The following is a 19,154-nucleotide window of genomic DNA, read 5'->3' on the forward strand; positions in this document are numbered from 1 at the left end:
TTTGGGGCTGATGGATAGCACCCAGGGTGTACTTCAGAGATGTGAGTTTTGACTCCGCCTCTCTTTTCCAGTCAGTGGATGGATTAGCCTGTGCTGGTTCATTTCTAAACACCTCTGTCTTCACCACAAAGTAGGAATAAGGACATTGCTCTCCTCCTTAAAGTGCTGTGAGAAAGAGAGCCGAGAGCACAGCCCGGGATGTGCTGCTGCTGGGGGCAGAGGAAATTTGCTCTGCCTCGTTACTTGGGGTGATGTGAAACAAAGAAGTGTTTACTGAGAGTCCTGAGCGCTGCTAATTGCATCACTGGGGCTGTCCCCTATCTGCTGACCTGGTTGTGGAGAACATTGGAGGATATAAATATCCATCCCTGCTGCTGTCTCGGGGGCTGCTTGTGTCCCTGTGCCTGCAGGGAGGTACTCCGGGTGTTAAACTCACTCATCAGCCCTTTGCTGGAGAGAAGGCCCAGGTCTTCCCTCCTGCCCACCCCAGGAGTAGGAAATGTCCTTCTGTCTCTCAATAGCAGTCTTGAGGAAGCTTTTGATCTTGCTCTCTGCCGAAGCCGTTGGTTCCCCATGGTGAGCTATGCCCTCTCCTGCAGGCTGTTTTCGACTGCGTGGTGACCTCCCTCAAGAATGTCTTCAACATCCTCATTGTTTACAAGCTCTTCATGTTCATTTTTGCTGTCATTGCTGTCCAGCTCTTCAAGGGGAAGTTTTTCTACTGCACTGACAGCTCTAAGGACACAGAGAAGGACTGCATGTAGGTGCCCTGTTCAGTAGGTCCAATGCTGCTGACACCTCTGGCAAAGGCAGGGTGCTTGGGTAATGACATCTTTGGGTTCCCAGGTCCTTGCTCACGACTAGCTCTTGGCCATAGCCTCTTGGGGTGGGTGGCTTGTGCTGAGCCTTTTTTCTATTGCTGTGTCAGCATCCTTACACAGGATCAGGATGCAGAGCTCTCTATTTTGCTCCTCTTCTCTTTTCTCCTTCCCCCCAGCTGTTATCCATCTTTCCCTCATTTCTCCCTCCAGGTTCTGTGTCCCCATCACACACACATGCTGCCCCCAGGGTTTAGGACTACTGTCTCATAGTCTGGCAGTCTAAAAACCAAGGTCACTGCTCTCTCCCCACCTTGCAGAGGCAACTATGTGGATCATGAGAAGAACAAGATGGAAGTGAAGTGCCGGGAATGGAAGCGCCATGAGTTTCACTACGACAACATCATCTGGGCTTTGCTCACCCTCTTCACAGTCTCCACGGGCGAGGGCTGGCCCCAGTGAGTAGTCTGCTCCACCCACCCTTTTTGAATTATGGTGGACATGTCCCCATTGGGGTGGCTGGGTTAATAACTGGCTACAGCCAAGTGGGAGGGAAAGAGAAAACTACTGGGCAGGAATGAGAGGAAGGATGAGAAATTACATCAGGGCTAAAAAACAGTAGGGCCCTGATATGAAGCTGGAACTGTGTCTGGTGTTAGCTTCTTCCTGAGGGAGTAACTGATGGATGGTCCCTTCTCTTCTGGGGCTCTGAGATGTATCTTGTCTCAGGTTTAGAGATGGCCACAGGATGAGCCCTTTCTTCATGCCCTTTTGGGCTTGGGCAGTTTTCTTCTCTGTACATGAAACACTGGAAAATCCACTTTCCCTTAGGGCCCCAAGCAAAGCAGCATCAAACAAGCTCTAGCCACTCGGGAGGGCTGCCCTTGCACAGCACACTGCAGCAAAGGTTTATCTTACCATTGTTGCAACTGTGGACAAAGTGGGCCCCACAAGAAGTGCCATGTGGTGGCAGCCCTGATGGGCATATCTCTGGTTGCTTTTCTTCTCCTGTCTGCCCACAGGGTGCTGCAGCATTCGGTGGATGTGACGGAGGAGGATCGCGGGCCCAGCCGCAGCAATCGCATGGAGATGTCCATTTTTTATGTTGTCTATTTTGTGGTCTTCCCTTTCTTCTTTGTCAACATTTTCGTGGCTCTCATCATCATCACGTTCCAAGAGCAAGGAGACAAAATGATGGAGGAGTGCAGTCTAGAGAAGAATGAGGTACTGCCTGGGGAGGGCAAAAGGGGACATTCCCGTGTGTTCTCTGCAGCTGGGGAGCTTGGGGCTTCCTAGGGGTTGCAAAGGTGTAAGAAGGCCACGGGCCATCTGCCTGGCCAGCCACAAAGGAGGGGTGTGGCAGGCATCAGCCAGGGTCTGACTGGTGCTGTTCTGTTCCAGAGGGCCTGCATTGACTTTGCCATCAGTGCCAAGCCCCTCACGCGGTACATGCCGCAGAACCGGCACACCTTCCAGTACCGCGTCTGGCACTTCGTGGTCTCCCCGTCCTTCGAGTACACCATCATGGCCATGATAGCCTTGAACACCGTGGTGCTGATGATGAAGGTGAGCCTGTCGGGGCGAGCCTGCCCTCTTCGGGGTAGTGGGCAGAAGGAGGATCAGTGAGGACGGGAGTGGAAGGTGTTTGGGCTGCTCCTAGCAGATGCTTTGAGGCACACATGCCCTTTGCGTAGGCACTGAAAACACCACAAGCCCCAGCCTGGAGGCAATTCCCTAAATGAGGTGACCCAAACTATCCAGACCTCTTAACTACTGCAGAAAGATCTGGATTTACTCTGTGCTTCCTTCTTAGAAGGAGCTGCGCTTGTCCTGAAAAGAGGGGTAGAGAGGGGATGGCCTTGAGGCACTCAGGGCAAGGGATATGGGCCAACACAGGTCTTCCTGGGACAGACATCAGCCAAGAGACTGGCAGGCTCCCTCCTGGCTAGCAATAATCTCTCTCCTTCCATCAGTACTACTCTGCTCCATACACCTATGAGCTGGCCCTGAAGTACCTGAACATCGCGTTCACCATGGTGTTTTCTTTGGAGTGTGTCCTCAAGATCATCGCTTTTGGCTTCCTGGTGAGTGGCTGCTCCTGTTCTGGGTGAGGGTGTTAATCTGGGCTTTGGCAGCACACAGACCACAGACAGGAGGTGGTAATGTGAGGTTGTTGCTGTTTATTTTGGGTCATAGCCTGAGAGCTGCTTGTAGGTTGGAATCACTCTTTTGGTTCTCACCGAACCTCCCACTGCTGGATGCTGGTGGGGGAAGCCACACTGTTATTTGGCTATTAGCCTTGTTCCTGTGGTCCTCTGGTGCTGTGCAACTCTTCTGCTGGAGCTACTGTCATGTTGGTGGCTGTGGTTCTTGTCCTCCAGAGCAACGAGATGCTGGTACATCACTGCCCTTGAGCTATATGAGTTGGACCAGACCTGCCCAGCAGTGAGATTTCCCTGCTCAATTCACAGGCTCAAGTCCTATCATTTAAGATCTCAAGCCATGGACTCCCTTTTCTTTAGCTTCTCTGCTGCTTACGAGCAGCTGTCAGATTTGCTCTTTCATGGTTCTCTGTTTCTAACCTATACTGGGAGATGAGGTCCAACTAGCAGGAGAGTTTCCACACTCCCTGCTCTCACGGCACCAGCCGTGGTCAAGTCTGGTCTTGCACCAGCTGCTGCACGAGCATCAGGGGCTGAGGTGGGTGCAGGTGCTGGCGAAGAGAAGAGCAAAGCAGCCTCATGGCTGTGAGGGTTGGCATGAGGAGCTGTTGCAGCCTGGCCAGGACTGCCCCTGGCTGCTTTTCCCACTCCATTCACCAGGCTGGCCTGTTGACTGGGTGAGTCATCTCCCAGGAGAGGTTGCTCGCTGCAGATAGGCACAGGTCTGTCACTGTCTCAGACACAGGACAGTGATCCAGGCTGAGGCCGCATACAGATGGGCGGCAAGGTCCCTGTTGCCATGGCCGCTGTCCGTGAGCAGCCTCCCGCGGCCCGGCTGCCTTCAGACCTGCCGGGCTCAGGTCCACCTTCCCTCCCCTTTCTCTTGCAGAATTATTTCCGAGACACCTGGAACATCTTCGACTTCATCACTGTCATCGGCAGCATTACCGAGATCATCCTGACCGACACCAAGGTGAAGCAGGGGCGGGGGGCAGCAGGGCGTACTGCTGGGGGCGTGGGGAGCTCGCATCTCCCTCTGACCCTCTCATCTCCTCCCAGCTGGTGAACACCAGCAGCTTCAACATGAGCTTCCTGAAGCTCTTCCGGGCTGCTCGGCTCATCAAGCTGCTGCGCCAGGGTTACACTATCCGCATCCTGCTCTGGACCTTCGTGCAGTCCTTCAAGGCAAGTCAGAGGGGCCCTGGCCTCCTCCCAGGCGCTGGCGCTGAGCTGCTGGCTCCAAATGCGGGCTGCTCTGGGGCTCCTGCTGGCTCCAGTCGGCGCAGCTTACCTGTGCCTTTTGTGCTCCCCTGGAGCCGGACCTGTGCTAAAGGAGGTGACTCATCTGCTTCTCCTGCAGGCCCTCCCCTACGTCTGCCTCTTGATCGCCATGCTTTTCTTCATCTACGCCATCATTGGGATGCAGGTGAGCAGCGGCACCTGGGTGTGCGTCCCGCCGGCAGGCTGCGCAGCCTGTCCTCGGCGTCGGGCACAGCAGCCAGCCTTGTGCCTGCCTGTCGCTGCCGCACGCAGTCACCCTGCCCGCGAAGGGCCCCAGGGTGGAACAGCTTGTTCCACAGCTGCAGAGCCACATGCCCTGGGGGAGCTGCCACAGGCTGCTTCAGGCAAACTTCACAGCTGCCTTACTCCTTTGTACCCTTGGAGAGGTGGCCTTGGGGACTCGGTGACGCTGTGAGGCAGCTACTTCCAAACTGACCTCTCTTCATTTAAAAGCCCCTATGAACAAGCCCCTAGCAGCCTCTAGAGGTGGCTTTCACACCTGAGTGTCCTGGTGAGCAGCCTTCTGCCTTTCCTGTCCATGAACCCAGATGATGGTGGTGATCCCTGCAACTTGCCATCCACCTTGTCTCTCTGTATAGGGATGATGTGATGATCTGCTTGGGCCACTGCACTTAGGGACCTGCAATGACCTACCAGGTGGTGGGAGGTCTGCAGAGCAGGGGAAGATGTGAGCTTTCCAGGCTCCAGCTAGTAGATAAGAAGCATGTGAACTAAACTCCTCAGCTCCACAAGTGCCGTGGGGCTGGCTCAGTTCTGTGATGACTAAACCCCACACTGAAGATCTGACAAAGCATCTCTAACTCTGAGCACCCAGGCTCTGGAGCTTCCTGAGGAGTGAGCTGCTGCAGCACCCAGCCTGCTGTGCTCTGCCAGGGGAGGCAGCAGGCAGCGCAGCCTCTCCACTGCTGCTCAGCAGGGCTTCTGTTTAGTCTCTACCACCTCCTCTCTCCCACCTTGAGAGTCATAGAATCATGGAATCAGTCAGGGTTGGAAAGGACCACAAGGATCAGCCAGTTCCAGCCCCCCTGCCATGGGCCCCTCAATTCAAGAGAGATGTTGAGGTGCTGGAGCGTGTCCAGAGGAGGGCAATGAAGCTGGGGAGGGGCCTGGAACACAAACCTTATGAGGAGAGCCTGAGGGAGCTGGGGGTGTGCAGCCTGCAGAAGAGGAGGCTCAGGGCAGAGCTCATTGCTGCCTGCAGCTACCTGAAGGGACATTGTAGCCAGGTGGGGTTGGTCTCTTCTGCCAGGCACCCAGCAACAGAACAAGGGGACACAGTCTGGAGCTGTGCCAGGGGAGGTCTAGGATGGATGTTAGGAGGAAGTTGTTGGCAGAGAGAGTGATTGGCATTGGAATGGGCTGCCCAGGGAGGTGGTGGAGTGGCTGTGACTGGAGGTGTTGAAGCCAAGCCTGGCTGGGGCACTTAGTGCCATGGTCTGGTTGATTGCATAGGGCTGGGTGCTAGGTTGGACTGGATGAGCTTGGAGGTCTCTTCCAACCTGGTTGATTCTATGAAGGCAGGGACATCCTACCCTAGAGCAGGCTGCCCACAGCCTCATCCAGCCTGGCCTTAAACACCTCCAGTCATGGGGCCTCAACCATCTCCCTGGGCAACCCATTCCAGTGTCTCACTGCCCTCACTGTGAAGAACTTCCTGATAACATCCAGTCTAAATCTCCCCTCTGCCAGTTTAAACCCATTTTGTAGCCTCCTTCAGATTCTGGAAGGCCACAAGAAGGTCACCTGGGAATCTCCTTTGCTCCAGCCTGCACAGCCCCAACTCTTCCAGTCTGTGCTCACAGCAGAGCTGTTGCAGCCTCTGAGCATCCTCCTGGCCCTGCTCTGGACACACTCCAGCATCTCCACATCCTTCTTGCAATGGAGGCTCTAGAACTGGATGCAGTACTCCAGGTGGGGTCTCAGCAGAGCACATTAGAGTGGGAGAATCCCCTCCCTGGCCCTGCTGGCCACACTTCTGCTGCTGCAGCCCAGGCTCTGCTTGGCTTTCTGGGCTGCAAGTGCACACTGCAAGTGCCATGGTTGGTTTTGGTCTCTCTTTGTCCTCCACCTCTCAGCACTGGCTCCAGGTGTTCTTGGTTGCCAAACCAGCACCCTGTGACTCAGCTCCCAGCCCTGCCATGTGGTAATAGTTGAGGATTATTTTTTTATGGTTTGATTTTTATTTTTTTTAACACTATTGTGAACAAATCCCCAAGCAGTAAAGTCTGTGGGTGTTATTTGAGCAAAATAGCTGGAGGCAGAAAATATTTCTACAATTGCACATTCCAAAAAAACTGTATGGAGGGGGAAGGAAAAAAACCAAACCCCCAAACCTCTGCAGTTGGTCTATTTTTAGGTCCATGGAAAGTGGAATAAATATTTAACATAGCAGCAGATTTTTGCTATTTGAGGCACTCTACGACTGTGTCTCATCTCACATCAGTGCCTTGGCTGTGGATCTTCACCAGAGTATTGTCCACATCTGGGGTTTCATGGCCTCCTTTGGCTCTGGGGATGGTAGTCCCACCTGCAAGGTGAGGAAAGGCTGAGAGAAGTGAGTTTGTTCAACCTCGAGAAGAGAAGGATCAGGGGAGGCCTTATTACCATGGACCAGTACATAAAGGGTGGCTGCCAGGAGGATGGAGACTCCCCTTTTTTCAAGAGTCACGTGGAAAAGACAAAGGACAATGAGTACAAGTTACTGCTGGGGAGATTCTGATTGCACTCCAGAAGAAAATGCCAGCAGTGTGCCCAGGTGAGTAGCAGAGCCAGTGGCATCCTGGGCTGGCTCAGGAGCAGTGTGGCCAGCAGGACAAGGGAGGTTCTTCTGCCCCTGTGCTCAGCACTGCTCAGGCCACCCCTTGAGTGCTGTGTCCAGTTCTGGGCTCCTCCATTCAAGAGAGATGTTGAGGTGCTGGAAGGTGTCCAGAGAAGGGCAGCAAGGCTGGGGAGGGGCCTGGAGCACAGCCCTGTGAGGAGAGGCTGAGGGAGCTGGGGGTGTGCAGCCTGCAGCAGAGGAGGCTCAGGGCAGAGCTCATTGCTGCCTGCAGCTGCCTGCAGGGAGGCTGTAGCCAGGTGGGGTTGGGCTCTGCTGCCAGGCAGCCAGCAACAGGACAAGGGGACAGAGCCTCAAGCTGTGCCAGGGGAGGTCTAGGCTGGATGTGAGGAGGAAGTTGTTGGCAGAGAGAGTGATTGGCATTGGAATGGGCTGCCCAGGGAGGTGGTGGAGTCGCCATCCTTGGAGGTGTTTGAGACAAGCCTGGATGAGGCACTTAGTGCCTCATTGGCCAGGGCTGGGTGCTAGGTTGGGCTGGATGAGCTTGGAGGTCTCTTCCAACCTGGTTGATCCTATGAATGTTTCACCATGAGAACAGTTAGGACACTGGAATCATCTCCCAGGGGAAGCAGTGGATTCCCTTATGTTGGACAACTTTAAGACTCAGCTGGACAGGGTGCTGGGCCACCTCATTTCAACTACACTATCACCTGGAGAGCTTGGACAAGGTGATCCTTGGGGTCCCTTCCAATCCGGAATTCTGTGATTCAGTCTGGCTGTCTGGGGTGGGTCAGCAGCTGGTTTGTTCCTTCTGTGAGCCCTTCTCTGTCCTGTTTGTACCACTGTGCCAAACTCTACCATCAATGGGCATAAACTTGAACACATCTAAGCATTAGAAGAGACTTCTTTAATCTGAGGGTGGCAGAGCACTGGAACTGACTGCCCAGAGAGGTGGTGGAGTCTCTGTCTCTGAAGACTGTCATGGCCTGCCTGAATGTATTCCTGTGTGACCTGCTTTAGGTGGTACTGCTCTGGCAGGGAGGTTGGGCTTGGCGACCTGCAGAGGTCCCTTCCAACCCCTACCATTCTGTGAGCATGAACCATTCCCCCACCAAGGGCAAAGCTCATGGGATTTCCAGGACTGAGACCCAGCACCCACCCAGATGTTGCAACTCAGTCCTGCACCTACAACACCTTTGGGGCTGCTGGGTGCTGAACATGGTGCTCAGATGCTGCCCATAGCGCAGCAGAGGGATGGATGTGGAGCAGTTGGATACAGCTGATCCCAGGTCCTCTGTGCTCCTGTTTCCATGGCATCTCAGCCTTTGCTGCCCACTGCAAATCCCTGCTGAGGAGAAGTCTCCTTCCCTGCTTGGGGCCAGCTCCTTGGTGCACTGGCTGTGTGCTTGGGTGTTTTTCCATGGAGGATTGCCCCAGGAAGGAGGATGTCAGCTGCTGGGTACGCCCACAGCAGCGGACCTGGCACAAGATAGGTCCCTGCAGTGTGCCGAGGTGAACACGCAGCTGCTTCCTGGGCACCGAGCTCTTGCCTGAGTAACTGAGCCCTTTCCCTCCCGTCTGTAGGTGTTTGGCAATATCAAGCTTGATGAGGAAAGCCACATTAACAGGCACAACAACTTCCGCAGCTTCCTGGGCTCCCTCATGCTCCTCTTCAGGTGAGCAACCACGGAGAGCCCTCGGGCAGCGTTTCTGGGTGCAGGCTGGGCAGGTTCTCACAGCCTGCTCTTTGGCAGAGCTCAGCTTTTGGTGCCTGAGACCAGCTGGGACAGCACACGGCCACAGGAGCTCAGCAGCTCTGGGGGTGTTTTCCCCACCTTGCCCCCAAAAGGTTGTCTGTCCCCCAGTGTTTGAACCAGGGAGAGGGTGTTTTATGTGCCAGGAGCTACACCTTGGCATGGATGACATCATGTGGGTCCAGCTTGGTCACTGCTGACTCAGCTCCTGGTTCCTCTGCACACCATAGAAGTGTTTAATTTGGGCAGAAGGTTGCACAGCTTCCTGTGAAGAATCTCCTGGGGGCATTCTGCCCTGGCTGCCCCTGTGCCACCACAAGCCGCTGAGCACAGCTCTGTTGGGTGCAGGAGTGCCACGGGCGAGGCGTGGCAGGAGATCATGCTGTCCTGCCTGGAGGGCAAAGGCTGCGAGCCGGACACGACGGCGACGTCCGGGCAGAACGAGAACGAGCGCTGTGGCACCGACCTGGCCTACGTTTACTTTGTCTCCTTCATCTTCTTCTGCTCTTTCCTGGTGAGTTCCTCCTCCCCGAGAGCCCTGGGGGTGCCTCTGAGCAGCCTCCCAGCTTGCATCTCCACCACAGAGAGGGGCTTCAATCGTCTTCCATCTTCTCACCATCACCCCTCCTCTTCTCTCTCCCTTCCCTTCTGCTCCCGCCTCTCCTTCCTCTCTGCCCGTCTCCCTGTCACTTAGATGCTCAACCTGTTTGTGGCAGTCATCATGGACAATTTTGAGTATCTGACTCGAGACTCCTCTATCCTGGGCCCTCACCACCTGGACGAGTTCGTGCGGATCTGGGCAGAGTACGACAGAGCAGCGTGGTATGTAGCCAGCTCTTTCTCTCCCGAGCAGCCTCGCCGAGATGGTTTTAAACTGACATCTGCTCTTGGAAACCAGCTCTGGTCCTGGATTGGCCAGGGGAGGGCTGCTCTCACCAGCGAGCAAGGGCAGCAGCTGCTTCCTGCTTCCTGCAGTGCCTGCTGGCACAGGTGTCAAGGATGAGGGTCACAGTTTGCCATGGAGTTGATCCTGAGTGCTGGAGGTTCCTGCCCTTTCTCTCCTCGTGGCCAATGAGCAGGTCCATCTCAGCCTCCTTCCCTGTCCCCGTTCACCCTCTGGGTGCCTCTGCCCTAAGTCCAGCTCCATCACCTGGACCCCAGCACTCATAATTCCCCATCAGAGCAGAAATGAACATGACTTGTTCCCAATCACGGGGAGATGTTGGGGGACTGTTGGGGTCCTGCCAAGGAGAACTTTGTTTAGCTTCTGTCTGGGTCTGGGGAATTGTGTCCCTGTGCTGGCCAGCCTGCTCAGCCCTCTGCAGACGGGAGGACTTTGTTTCCTGCACTCACCTTTGCTGGTGAGGACCTCAGCAAAGAGGGCTCCCATCTGTGGGCAGTAGCCCTTTCCCAGGGTGGGCTCATAGCAGCCATGCATACCCTGGTGGCTGGGCTTTGGCTCTGCTCCCACTGCTGCTGCAGAGGACTTGGTCACTGCCACTCCCTCCCGGGATGATCTGGAGTATTCTTAGGACAGTCTGGGGCTCTTGCCTGCTCTGGGAGCATGTTTGCCCTCCACTCAGCCCTAGCACTACCAGGGCATCTTATGTGCCCCCTTTCCTTCCTCCCACAGCCCAGAAACAGCTTCTTTGGAGCTGTGACCTACCACTGCTGTGCCAAGAGGCATGGGCAATCTTAGTCTGAGAGTCCTTGGCAGCCACATGTGCTCCCTTTGAAGACCCTTCACCTCCACTGCTGGTGTCCTGCCCCTTGAGAGGACAGCCCCTGCCAAGATAATTTTTTTGTGCCTAATACCATCAGCTCCTGGCATAGTTTCCTCCACCATTTCTGTTCAGCCCCATGCAGCTCAGCACTGACCAGGTTCCTTCCTGCATGCTCCCCTCCAGCACTCTTGCTCCTGTGCTCCTGTGCAAGTCCTCCATTGGCAGGTGGGCTCATTAGTGGGTCAGCATGCTTTGTGCAAGGGAAGGAGGCCACCATGGGTGAGCAGATGTCCTGATGGACAACTAGAGAAGGCAAATGAGGAGAGAGCAGTGAAATACCCAGCTACTTGGTCTGGGGGATTTGACCCATGGTTTTTGGGAAGGATTTCTTTGCCTCTTATGTTGGTGACATGGGTCTCCAGGACAGTCACTGTGGAAGCATGCTTGAACCCTCCTGTCAATGCCATGCACCTCTCTGATTTCTGAGCAAGCTATGCCTTTTTGTCATGATGTCAGTGGTTAGGGAGCACAGGAGCTGGTGGTGCTGGGCTTGTGGGGGCAACCCTGGTCTCTGTTGCTGGGTGAGGAATGGGTGAGTACAGCCAAATGAGTCACACCACCTGAATGGGGCACCAGTTCTGCATCCCGACTCTGGGATCATCACATGAAGGTCTCACAAGAAGGCTGCCTAGCACTGGAAGGGCTCAGGGATGGTTGGGTTAGCTCTGGCCAGCAACGGAGAGGGGGTGGGAGAAGAGCAAGGAGAAACCAGAGGCAAAGGTGCCAGGCAGGATGGTAACACTGTTCTTTGCCTCCTTGCGTGGTTTCCCTCTGAGCTTGTCTACGGATGCCCAGGAGGCTGCAGCATGCTGCACCTCAGCACTTCCACCCCACACGGTTCCGCTTCCCAAAGGGCTCTGGTCTGGAGTGGAGTGGGGATCTCAGCATCCAGCAGCCCCTGCACCTTCTCCTGCCAGCTCTCCACCTTGACTGCTTCATTCTTGCATCCAGTGCAGGAGGGATACGAGCTGTATCCTGCCGAGATGCGCTCCCGTGGGCGAGAAGGGGAGCGCGTGCGGGAGGGTTTGCTTCTCATAATGTGTACCCTTGGCAGAGCGTGGTCTGGTGGTCACAGCACAGGGCTGGACCACCACAGACCTAGGTGCTAGTGCCACAGCCTCTAGTCACCAGCTGGTCACATTATCTCTCCCCATCTCAGGTTCCCCAGATATTGGAGATAGAAGTGACTCAGTTGCCGACCTCCCTGGCACTCTGTGGGGACTAGAGAGTTGGCCATGTGAGGGCAGGCTCTCTGGTGGTGTGCTGAGATGCAACTCCATCCAAAAGGCTCCTGGTGGCTGCAGGTTCACCTCATCTAAAATCCCAGTCCTCTCCCATCAGGCATTAGGTGTCCCGGAGCACAGTAAGGAAAGGGGATGGGATGAGTTTAACACCACAACCGTCCTTCACCAGGTCAGTGTGGTGAGGTTTGGGCTGACTCACGGTGGAGAAGGCAGTAGATGATGGTCACAGCTTTCCCTGCTCTGGGTGTGACAGAGCCAGGAGAAAAGCTAAGCACGCTTTTGAGGGTCTTGCCCCACAGAAGCCCCCAGCATCCCCTGGTTAGGCTCCCCTTCCTCCCCTGCACCTTCTCAGTGTCCTATTAACCCACCTGTGCTTCCTTTGCAGCGGCAGGATCTCGTATAAGGATATGTACAAATTAGTTCGGGTGATCTCGCCTCCTCTGGGCCTAGGAGAGAACTGCCCCTACAGGGTGGCGTGCAAGGTTTGCCTCCCAGTCCTCCGCCACAACCTGGCCACGGGACGCACCATCCACCCCTCCTTCCCCCGCTCCACTGCCACTGCGCCTCCCGAGGGAACCCTCACCTTGCTTTCCTTCGAGTTTAAAGAGGTCCACGGCCTCCCAGAGCCAGCAGCTGTCCCCCAGCCAGGGGAGGCATGAGCGGGGCCTGGGGGCTCAGAGCCTCCCAGGGTGGGTTGCCACAAATTGCATCCCCCAGCCAGCCCCCTTGCCCTGGCTCCACTGTCACAGACAGCCCATGAAAGGTGCCAGGAAAAATGCCACCATCTCTGCTTGGCTTCTCAAAGTGCCCTCATGTGAGAGCAGGACATTTCTGGGGAGGCTTAGAGGTGGTTTGCTCCTGGGGTGGGAAGTAGGGGAGTGAAGGCAGGAGGACATGGAGGTCTTTGCCAGTGTTTTGGAGTGTGAGGACTAGGTGGAGGACAGGGAGGCCTGGGTGACACCTATCCTTTGGGGCACACCATGCTGTGCCCGATGGACTCTTCCTCAAGCGTGGCACTTGGAGAGCGCATCTCTTGGGAGAAGGACTCTTGCTTGTCTCTCCCTTAGCTTGCTAACCTGCCTGGGAGGTGGTGGCACATCTCTGGAGCTCAAGAGATCCTCTTCTGCTTGACTCAAGCTCCTGGCTGTTGGCCCTGGGCTTACAGCAGCAGTGTGGCCTCCTTGCATCTCTTGCATACTCCACAGCTGATTGTGGGGATTGTGCATACGCTTGAGATCTTGAAGAGGACCACCAAGTGAAACAGAGCAAGCAAGGCAACACCTGGATGCGCAGTCACCTCCTTTGTGAACAGGTGTTTAGGGATAGGAGATTTCTTGTAGGCATCTCAGATGGTTTAGCCATCCATGGAGCAGCTCCTTGCAGCCTTTCGTTGCCTCTCTGACAAAGGGTGGCAGCTCTGCTGAGGACACTTGCTTAGGCCCCTGCAGGCAGGAGACACCTTCAGGAAGAATTTCTTGTCATTCTCGAGGGACATCAGGGCTTAGCTGTTGAACATTCCTCTTCTGGATCACCTGGCACTCAGAAAAGTGCCTGCAAGCTTCCTGGGAAGACAGAGCCCTGCAGCAGTCTGAGCTTTCTGCTGACTGTGGGATGGACAGAGCGGTGGAGGTGGATGAACTCGAGGGCAGATGGAGGCAGAGAGGGAGCAGAACTTCTGTGGTTGTGTGAGAAGGAACATCTCCATCTCCTCCTTATGCTACCTTGGTCTCTTCCCCTTTGTGCACAGACGTGAGAGGTGTTCTGGCTCCTACTGCCCTGGAATAGTTCCCAAAAGGCAGCCAAGGGAGACACAAAACTCCTGCAGTCATTGCAGCTTGCCACTACAGTCAGATCCCAGAATGCCACCCCAGTCATCCACTCGCTGTGCGCCACAGTGCACAGGTTCACCTCCCTGCAGCCCACACCACGCAACGGAACAGCCACGACTGGCACAGACAGCCACCCGCGTGTTCGTGGAGCGCTGGGCAGCCTGCTCTGGTTCTTGGGCAGGTTTAGGACTCTGCACAAGCGTGCAGCATGGTATGGAAGTGTCCTCACCAGGCCATCTGCAGGTGGACTAACAAAGGGACATGGATGCAGGAGAACTTCTTGTGGAAGTCCAGCAAGCTCTGTCCTTATGCTGCAGAGAGCAGGTCTTGTAACTGCATCTTCCTGGGGCTGCATCCTGGCAGTCAGCTCCACTCTTTGAGGCTGTGTCTGTCTTTCTTCAACCCAGCTGCTAACAGCAGTCATGCAAAGTAAGCCAAGGATGTAGACATCATCTTTGACCCCTAAAAGCAGCCCTTAAGATGATCATGGCTCTACAGGTATTCATGTCCCCTGTGAATATCTATTCCTATATCTCCTCTCACATCAGTTGACATTCTGGTGCTGTGCTTCTAACAGCCTGGCACAACACAGTCCTTATTTCCTGACCACAGGGGGCCAGGTGTCCCCCACATTTTCCTCCTCCATCATTTGCAGGGTTCTGTCAGAGCACCAGGACCAAGCCATCACTTGATTTTGCAGGCCACCCTGAGCAGTAGCCTTAGGGCCCATCTCTGTTCAAGCCCAGGGCAGATGGCCAGCTCTCTTGTCAAGGGTACACTCGTGCTCAGACCAGCTTGTGGGAGCTCTCCTGGTCAGATGGCTATCATTCCACCTGCCTGCCTGTGCTTCATGGGGATGAGATTCCTGGGCATTGTACTGCTTAAAACACTCCAAGTCGTCCACTCAGGGAAGCAGCAGAGCTTGCAGCCCTTCCGTGAGGACTTCACAGTTCTCCTGTGGTCCTTGGTTACTGATGCTTGCATCACTCTTCCTTTCGTGGGAATCTGCTCCTCCTTCAGCGTGTGGAGAACCTCAGTAGGAACTAGAGTGGCTGGTGTCTGCTGGCTGTGCCACGGGCCTCCTTGCCAGGAGCAGTGGGTGGAAGAGCTTTCTCTTGCTTCCTTTCTGTGCACCGTTCTTGAGCATAAAACCTCTGAAGTCATCTTCTCTCCTTCAGACACTTCCAGCCTGGTGCACACCCAGCTCTGCCAAGGCACGGCTTAAGGACACCTGCACCTGGATATTTCTTCTCATTTGTCTTACTTGTTACTCTCCAGTGTTGTTATCAGTCCTCTTTCCAACCTGGTTGGGTGGGTCAGATCTCTGCTCTGTGCTTATTTTCCAAGTGTCTCCTGCTTGGAGTGGTCACTGTTTCTCATTCTCATCTGAAATGTCAGGACTTAACCTTGCTGGGGTTCTCTTTGGCCAGGAGTCTGCATCCAAGGCAGTGGTACCCCCTGAGAAGAGGAGCTGCTATCTTCTCTTTTCACTCTGCTCTGAGCACATGGGCAGGGAAGAAGCCAAAACCCCATGGGGAGGGCTTAGTTTTTCAGCGGTGGCCTCTCTTCTATGTCACCCCAGCTGAGCTGGGTTCCTCTCCAGCAGTATCCTGGCTGTAAGGGTCAATGCCTTTGCTGTTGTGAGGTAGTCCTTGCCCAGTAAATCATTCTGAATACTGCAGTCCAAAAAAGACACCTGTTATGTGGGGAAGAAGAGGTGGCCAAGCTCAGGACCCCTGGGAGATGTACTTGAGTGGCCTCCTGACCATTGCAGGGAGCGAGAAGCAGCCCAGGTATCTCAGCCTGGCAGAGGGCTCAAGGCATTGTCAGGCAGCCTGTTTCTGGTAGCATTCCTCACGGCAGCAATCGCAGGCAGGTCCCTATGGAGCAGAGGAGCACGAGGTGGGGATCTGGATCTGTTCTAGCCACCTCCCTTGGGAAGCCCAAATGAAGCCCAATGTTGGAAGGCCCAAACAGCTGCCTCTGCTGAGACTCTTTAAACTCCAACCTGGTGGAACTTGCAGCCGCATGTGGGAGAGAGCCAGGGCGGGAGCATGGCATGCACAACTTTTCCTCCCAGTTTGTGTTTCTTTTCAGCCAGCCCAGCATGCCTTTTGCACTGCTGCATGGTGGGGAAGTGCTCCATCCGCAGAGCCAGACGGAAGCAACTGGGCATCTTCCTTTGACAAGTGACCCTGGCCCACTGCCTTCTATGCAAGATGCTGCCTCCCAGTTGCATAGACCTAACGAGCTGGGGATACACAGCCTTCTGGCTATGGGTTAGGTGGCCGCCCTGCAAAGCAGCACCCAGGTTGTCCTCCCGAGCCCGGGAGGGAAGGCGCCACAGAGGCCACAGAGCACCGTGGTGCCAACCACCGTTCCCTTCAATAACCCATGGCCCGAGTGCCGTGTATCTGATTTATACCACTCACACACAGCCCTGGAACCTGTGGGACGAGTTGGGGGCTGCTGGAGGGCTTTAGGAAAGTTTGGGTTGAGCCCAGAGAAGGAAGGACACCCAGACTGCTAGCGAGACAGGCGCTCGAGGCCAGCAGCAGAGAGGAGAGGGGTGAGTTGCTTTCTGCCAGCATTCCTGGGTCTGTGTGAGCAGTGCTATAAATCCACCTCAGGACAGTCTCACGTATGATGTGCCTTGATTAACGGGTCTCCTGTTCTTCTCCTGTGTGTCCGTTTGTTCTCTCTCCTGTTCTCCTGTACTATTTCCGTCCGTACGTTTCTTTTTGGCTCTCTGGGAATGCCTCCTCTCTCTCTGCATCTCCCTCCCTCCCCTCCCCCCTCCATGAGCAGTGGCCGAATCCATTACACTGAGATGTATGAAATGCTGACTCTTATGTCACCACCGCTAGGCCTCGGCAAGAGATGTCCTTCCAAAGTGGCCTATAAGGTAGATCAACCCTTCCTTCTACGGGGGCCAGAGCCCAGCAGGAGCCGGGGCTTGAGGGAGCTGCGGGAGGTGGGCTCTGGGCAGCTGGGGAGGCACTGGGGACATCCACCATGTGTTCAGCTTGCTCCTGGGGAGCCTGGTGTGCTTGCCCCTGGGGAGTCCTGGCCGTGCTGGCTGGTCTCCCCTGCACACCTGTGTAATGCTGCTGTGGTCACTTGCAAGCCCAAGAAGCTCTCGGGTGGAAGACCCTAGAAGAAGAGGAGGGGTAGAATCATCAATAGGGTGGGAATGGGAGGGCTGGAGAAGATGAGGTGTGAGGAGCAGCCCTGTAGCACAGTCAGGAGAGTGGCATGTTCTTAGCACATTGATCCAGTCTTGTCCCCTGGGCTTGGAATCACCTTTGTCCCAGCCAGCACAGAAACAGGGCTTAAAGCCCACAGAGATGGCAAGGAGATGGGCAGTGTGTGAGGAGCCAGGTGCATTGGCTTGAGCTATCCTAAGGAAGCCAGGTGCCTTCAGAAGGTATCTCTGACTTTTACCCCTTTTGGGTGGTGGCTAGCAGTTGGTTCACAGCACAGGCATGAAAGAGGGGCATGGGAAACCCTGAAGGAAGTGGGATGGGAGCTGTTAGGACAGGACCTAGAGCTACAGATCGAAGTGCTGCCCGGGTCTGGAGCGAAGAGAAGCTTGGCCATGGGCTGCTGCCTGCAGCCCTTTCAGCAGCATTCAAGGCTAGCGAAGGGAGGACGTCTGCACCCCTGCAGGCATGCTGCCACCCTCTCCAGCTCTCAGGTGTTCGTTCAGACGTGCAGACATCCACCCTCACCCTTTTCCAGGAGAAAAAGGGAGGCTTGAAGGCGAGGAAAGGACATGAGAAACCGGGTGAAAAGAAATGGGCAGGGAAGGGATAACCCAAAGGTATTCACAAAGCCAAAATATACTCTCTGGAGAGTGGATCTGGTCACTTCGGTTTGCACCCCGCCTGCCCAGGGTGGGGAAGGAGCATGGCGTGTCTAACCTGCCTTGGTTGCCCTTCTCTCTTTCCTTCTGCATTTTTTTTTCTCCCTCCCCCCTTCCCTTCCCCACCCTTGGATAATTTGGACCCTGTGCATGTGCTGGCAAACTTCATCTCTGAAAGATGCAAAAAGGGAGTGCCAGGATGTAGCATGCTAGAGGAATCCAGCTGATCTGAAGTCCCTGAAGGTTAGGGACCCTCCTCTCCCCTGCCCCAGCTGGGAAGGGTTGAGAGCTGGAAAGCCAAACCACCCAGGAGCGGAGACCTGAGCCCCCTCACCCCTCCTGAGCATTCCTCATGCCCACATCCCCGCGGGATCAGATGCGTCTCCCCCAGAGAGCTGGGAGGTGCGGTGAGGAGGGGGCTCAGGGGCCGTTCCCGGGGTGCAGGAGGAGCCCTGGAAGGCAGTGAGCCGGTGTCCTGGGGTGGAAGGAGCCGGGGGCCGGGCGGGGGCGGGGCGGTCCTTGCCCTTCTTTTTGGCTGTGCTGTTTTGACACTCTGTTGCTTTTTTCACTTTTTGATTTGATCGTTCTGTTCCGTTCCCTTTTGTTTAATGTGGAATTTCTCTCCCTCCAGCCCGGTCGATGTGTTTTTCGATATTGTTTTCCGTCCGCTGTTTTCTTCTCTCTCTTGCGCAGAGATTGGTGCTGATGAACATGCCCGTGGCCGAGGACATGACAGTGCACTTCACCTCCACCCTGATGGCGCTGATTCGCACGGCCTTGGACATCAAAATTGCCAAAGGTGAGCTCGGCGGTAGGCAGGGAGAGGACGCAGCCAAGAGGGTCTCTTTCAGGCAAGCTGAGGACATCACAGCCGAATCACAGAGCTTTAGAGGTTGGAAGGCAGCTCCAGAGATCATCGGGTCCAGCCTCCCTGCCAAGGCAGATCCCCTAGGGTAGTCTGCACAGGAATGCAGCCAGGCAGGTTTGGAAAGTCTCCAGAGAAGGAGACTCCACAACCTCTCTGGACAGCCTGCTCCAGGGAATCACAGAATCAGTCAGAGTTGGAAGGGAGCACAAGGATCAGCCAGTTCCAACCCCCTGCCATGCCCAGGGACACCCTACCCTAGAGCAGCCTGGCCTCAAACACCTCCAGCCATGGGGCCTCAACCACCTCCCTGGGCAACCCATTCCAGCCTCTCACCACTCTCATGCTCAACAACTTCCTCCTCACCTCCAGCCTCACTCTCCCCACCTCCAGCTTTGCTCCATTCCCCCCAGCCTTGGTACTCTCTGAGAGCCTCAAAAGTCCCTCCCCAGCTTTGTTGTAGCCCCCTTCAGATCCTGGAAGGACACAAGAAGGTCACCTGGGAGCCTCCTCTTCTCCAGCCTGCACAGCCCCAACTCTTTCAGTCTGTGCTCACAGCAGAGCTGCTCTGTCACCCTCACTCTAAAAAAGTTTCTCCTCCTGTTGAGGTGAAACCTTCTCTGTTCCAGTTTGTAGCTGTTGCTCCTTGGCTTATTGCTGCTGACTTCTGAAAAGAGCTTGGCCCCAGCCCCTTGATCCCCACCCCTCAGGTATTTGTATACACTGATCAGATCTCCTCTCAGTCTTCTCCTCTC

The 19,154-nt window shown here is 55.3% G+C and overlaps 1 protein-coding gene across 6 annotated transcripts in view; it reads left to right on the forward strand.

The window, feature by feature from the left end:
• CACNA1E (calcium voltage-gated channel subunit alpha1 E) overlaps positions 1 to 19,154 on the forward strand; it is a 169,703-nt gene that overhangs the window by 141,001 nt on the left and 9,548 nt on the right. For 4 of the 6 annotated variants that reach the window (XM_064148192.1, XM_064148188.1, XM_064148190.1 and 1 more), the window contains 13 exons: positions 600 to 760; positions 1,139 to 1,276; positions 1,841 to 2,042; positions 2,220 to 2,384; positions 2,792 to 2,902; positions 3,870 to 3,953; positions 4,040 to 4,165; positions 4,341 to 4,406; positions 8,643 to 8,734; positions 9,161 to 9,326; positions 9,507 to 9,634; positions 16,478 to 16,574; positions 18,228 to 18,333. In XM_064148192.1, coding sequence (XP_064004262.1) covers positions 600 to 760; positions 1,139 to 1,276; positions 1,841 to 2,042; positions 2,220 to 2,384; positions 2,792 to 2,902; positions 3,870 to 3,953; positions 4,040 to 4,165; positions 4,341 to 4,406; positions 8,643 to 8,734; positions 9,161 to 9,326; positions 9,507 to 9,634; positions 16,478 to 16,574; positions 18,228 to 18,333 — 1,642 coding nt within the window. Of the gene's footprint in view, positions 1 to 599; positions 761 to 1,138; positions 1,277 to 1,840; positions 2,043 to 2,219; positions 2,385 to 2,791; positions 2,903 to 3,869; positions 3,954 to 4,039; positions 4,166 to 4,340; positions 4,407 to 8,642; positions 8,735 to 9,160; positions 9,327 to 9,506; positions 9,635 to 12,225; positions 12,323 to 16,477; positions 16,575 to 18,227; positions 18,334 to 19,154 lie in introns of all 6 variants that reach the window. The other 2 variants (XM_064148189.1, XM_064148193.1) reach the window with 1 other exon arrangement.

The sequence above is a fragment of the Pogoniulus pusillus genome, chromosome 8 (assembly GCF_015220805.1).
Source record: "Pogoniulus pusillus isolate bPogPus1 chromosome 8, bPogPus1.pri, whole genome shotgun sequence".
Lineage (NCBI taxonomy): Eukaryota > Metazoa > Chordata > Aves > Piciformes > Lybiidae > Pogoniulus > Pogoniulus pusillus.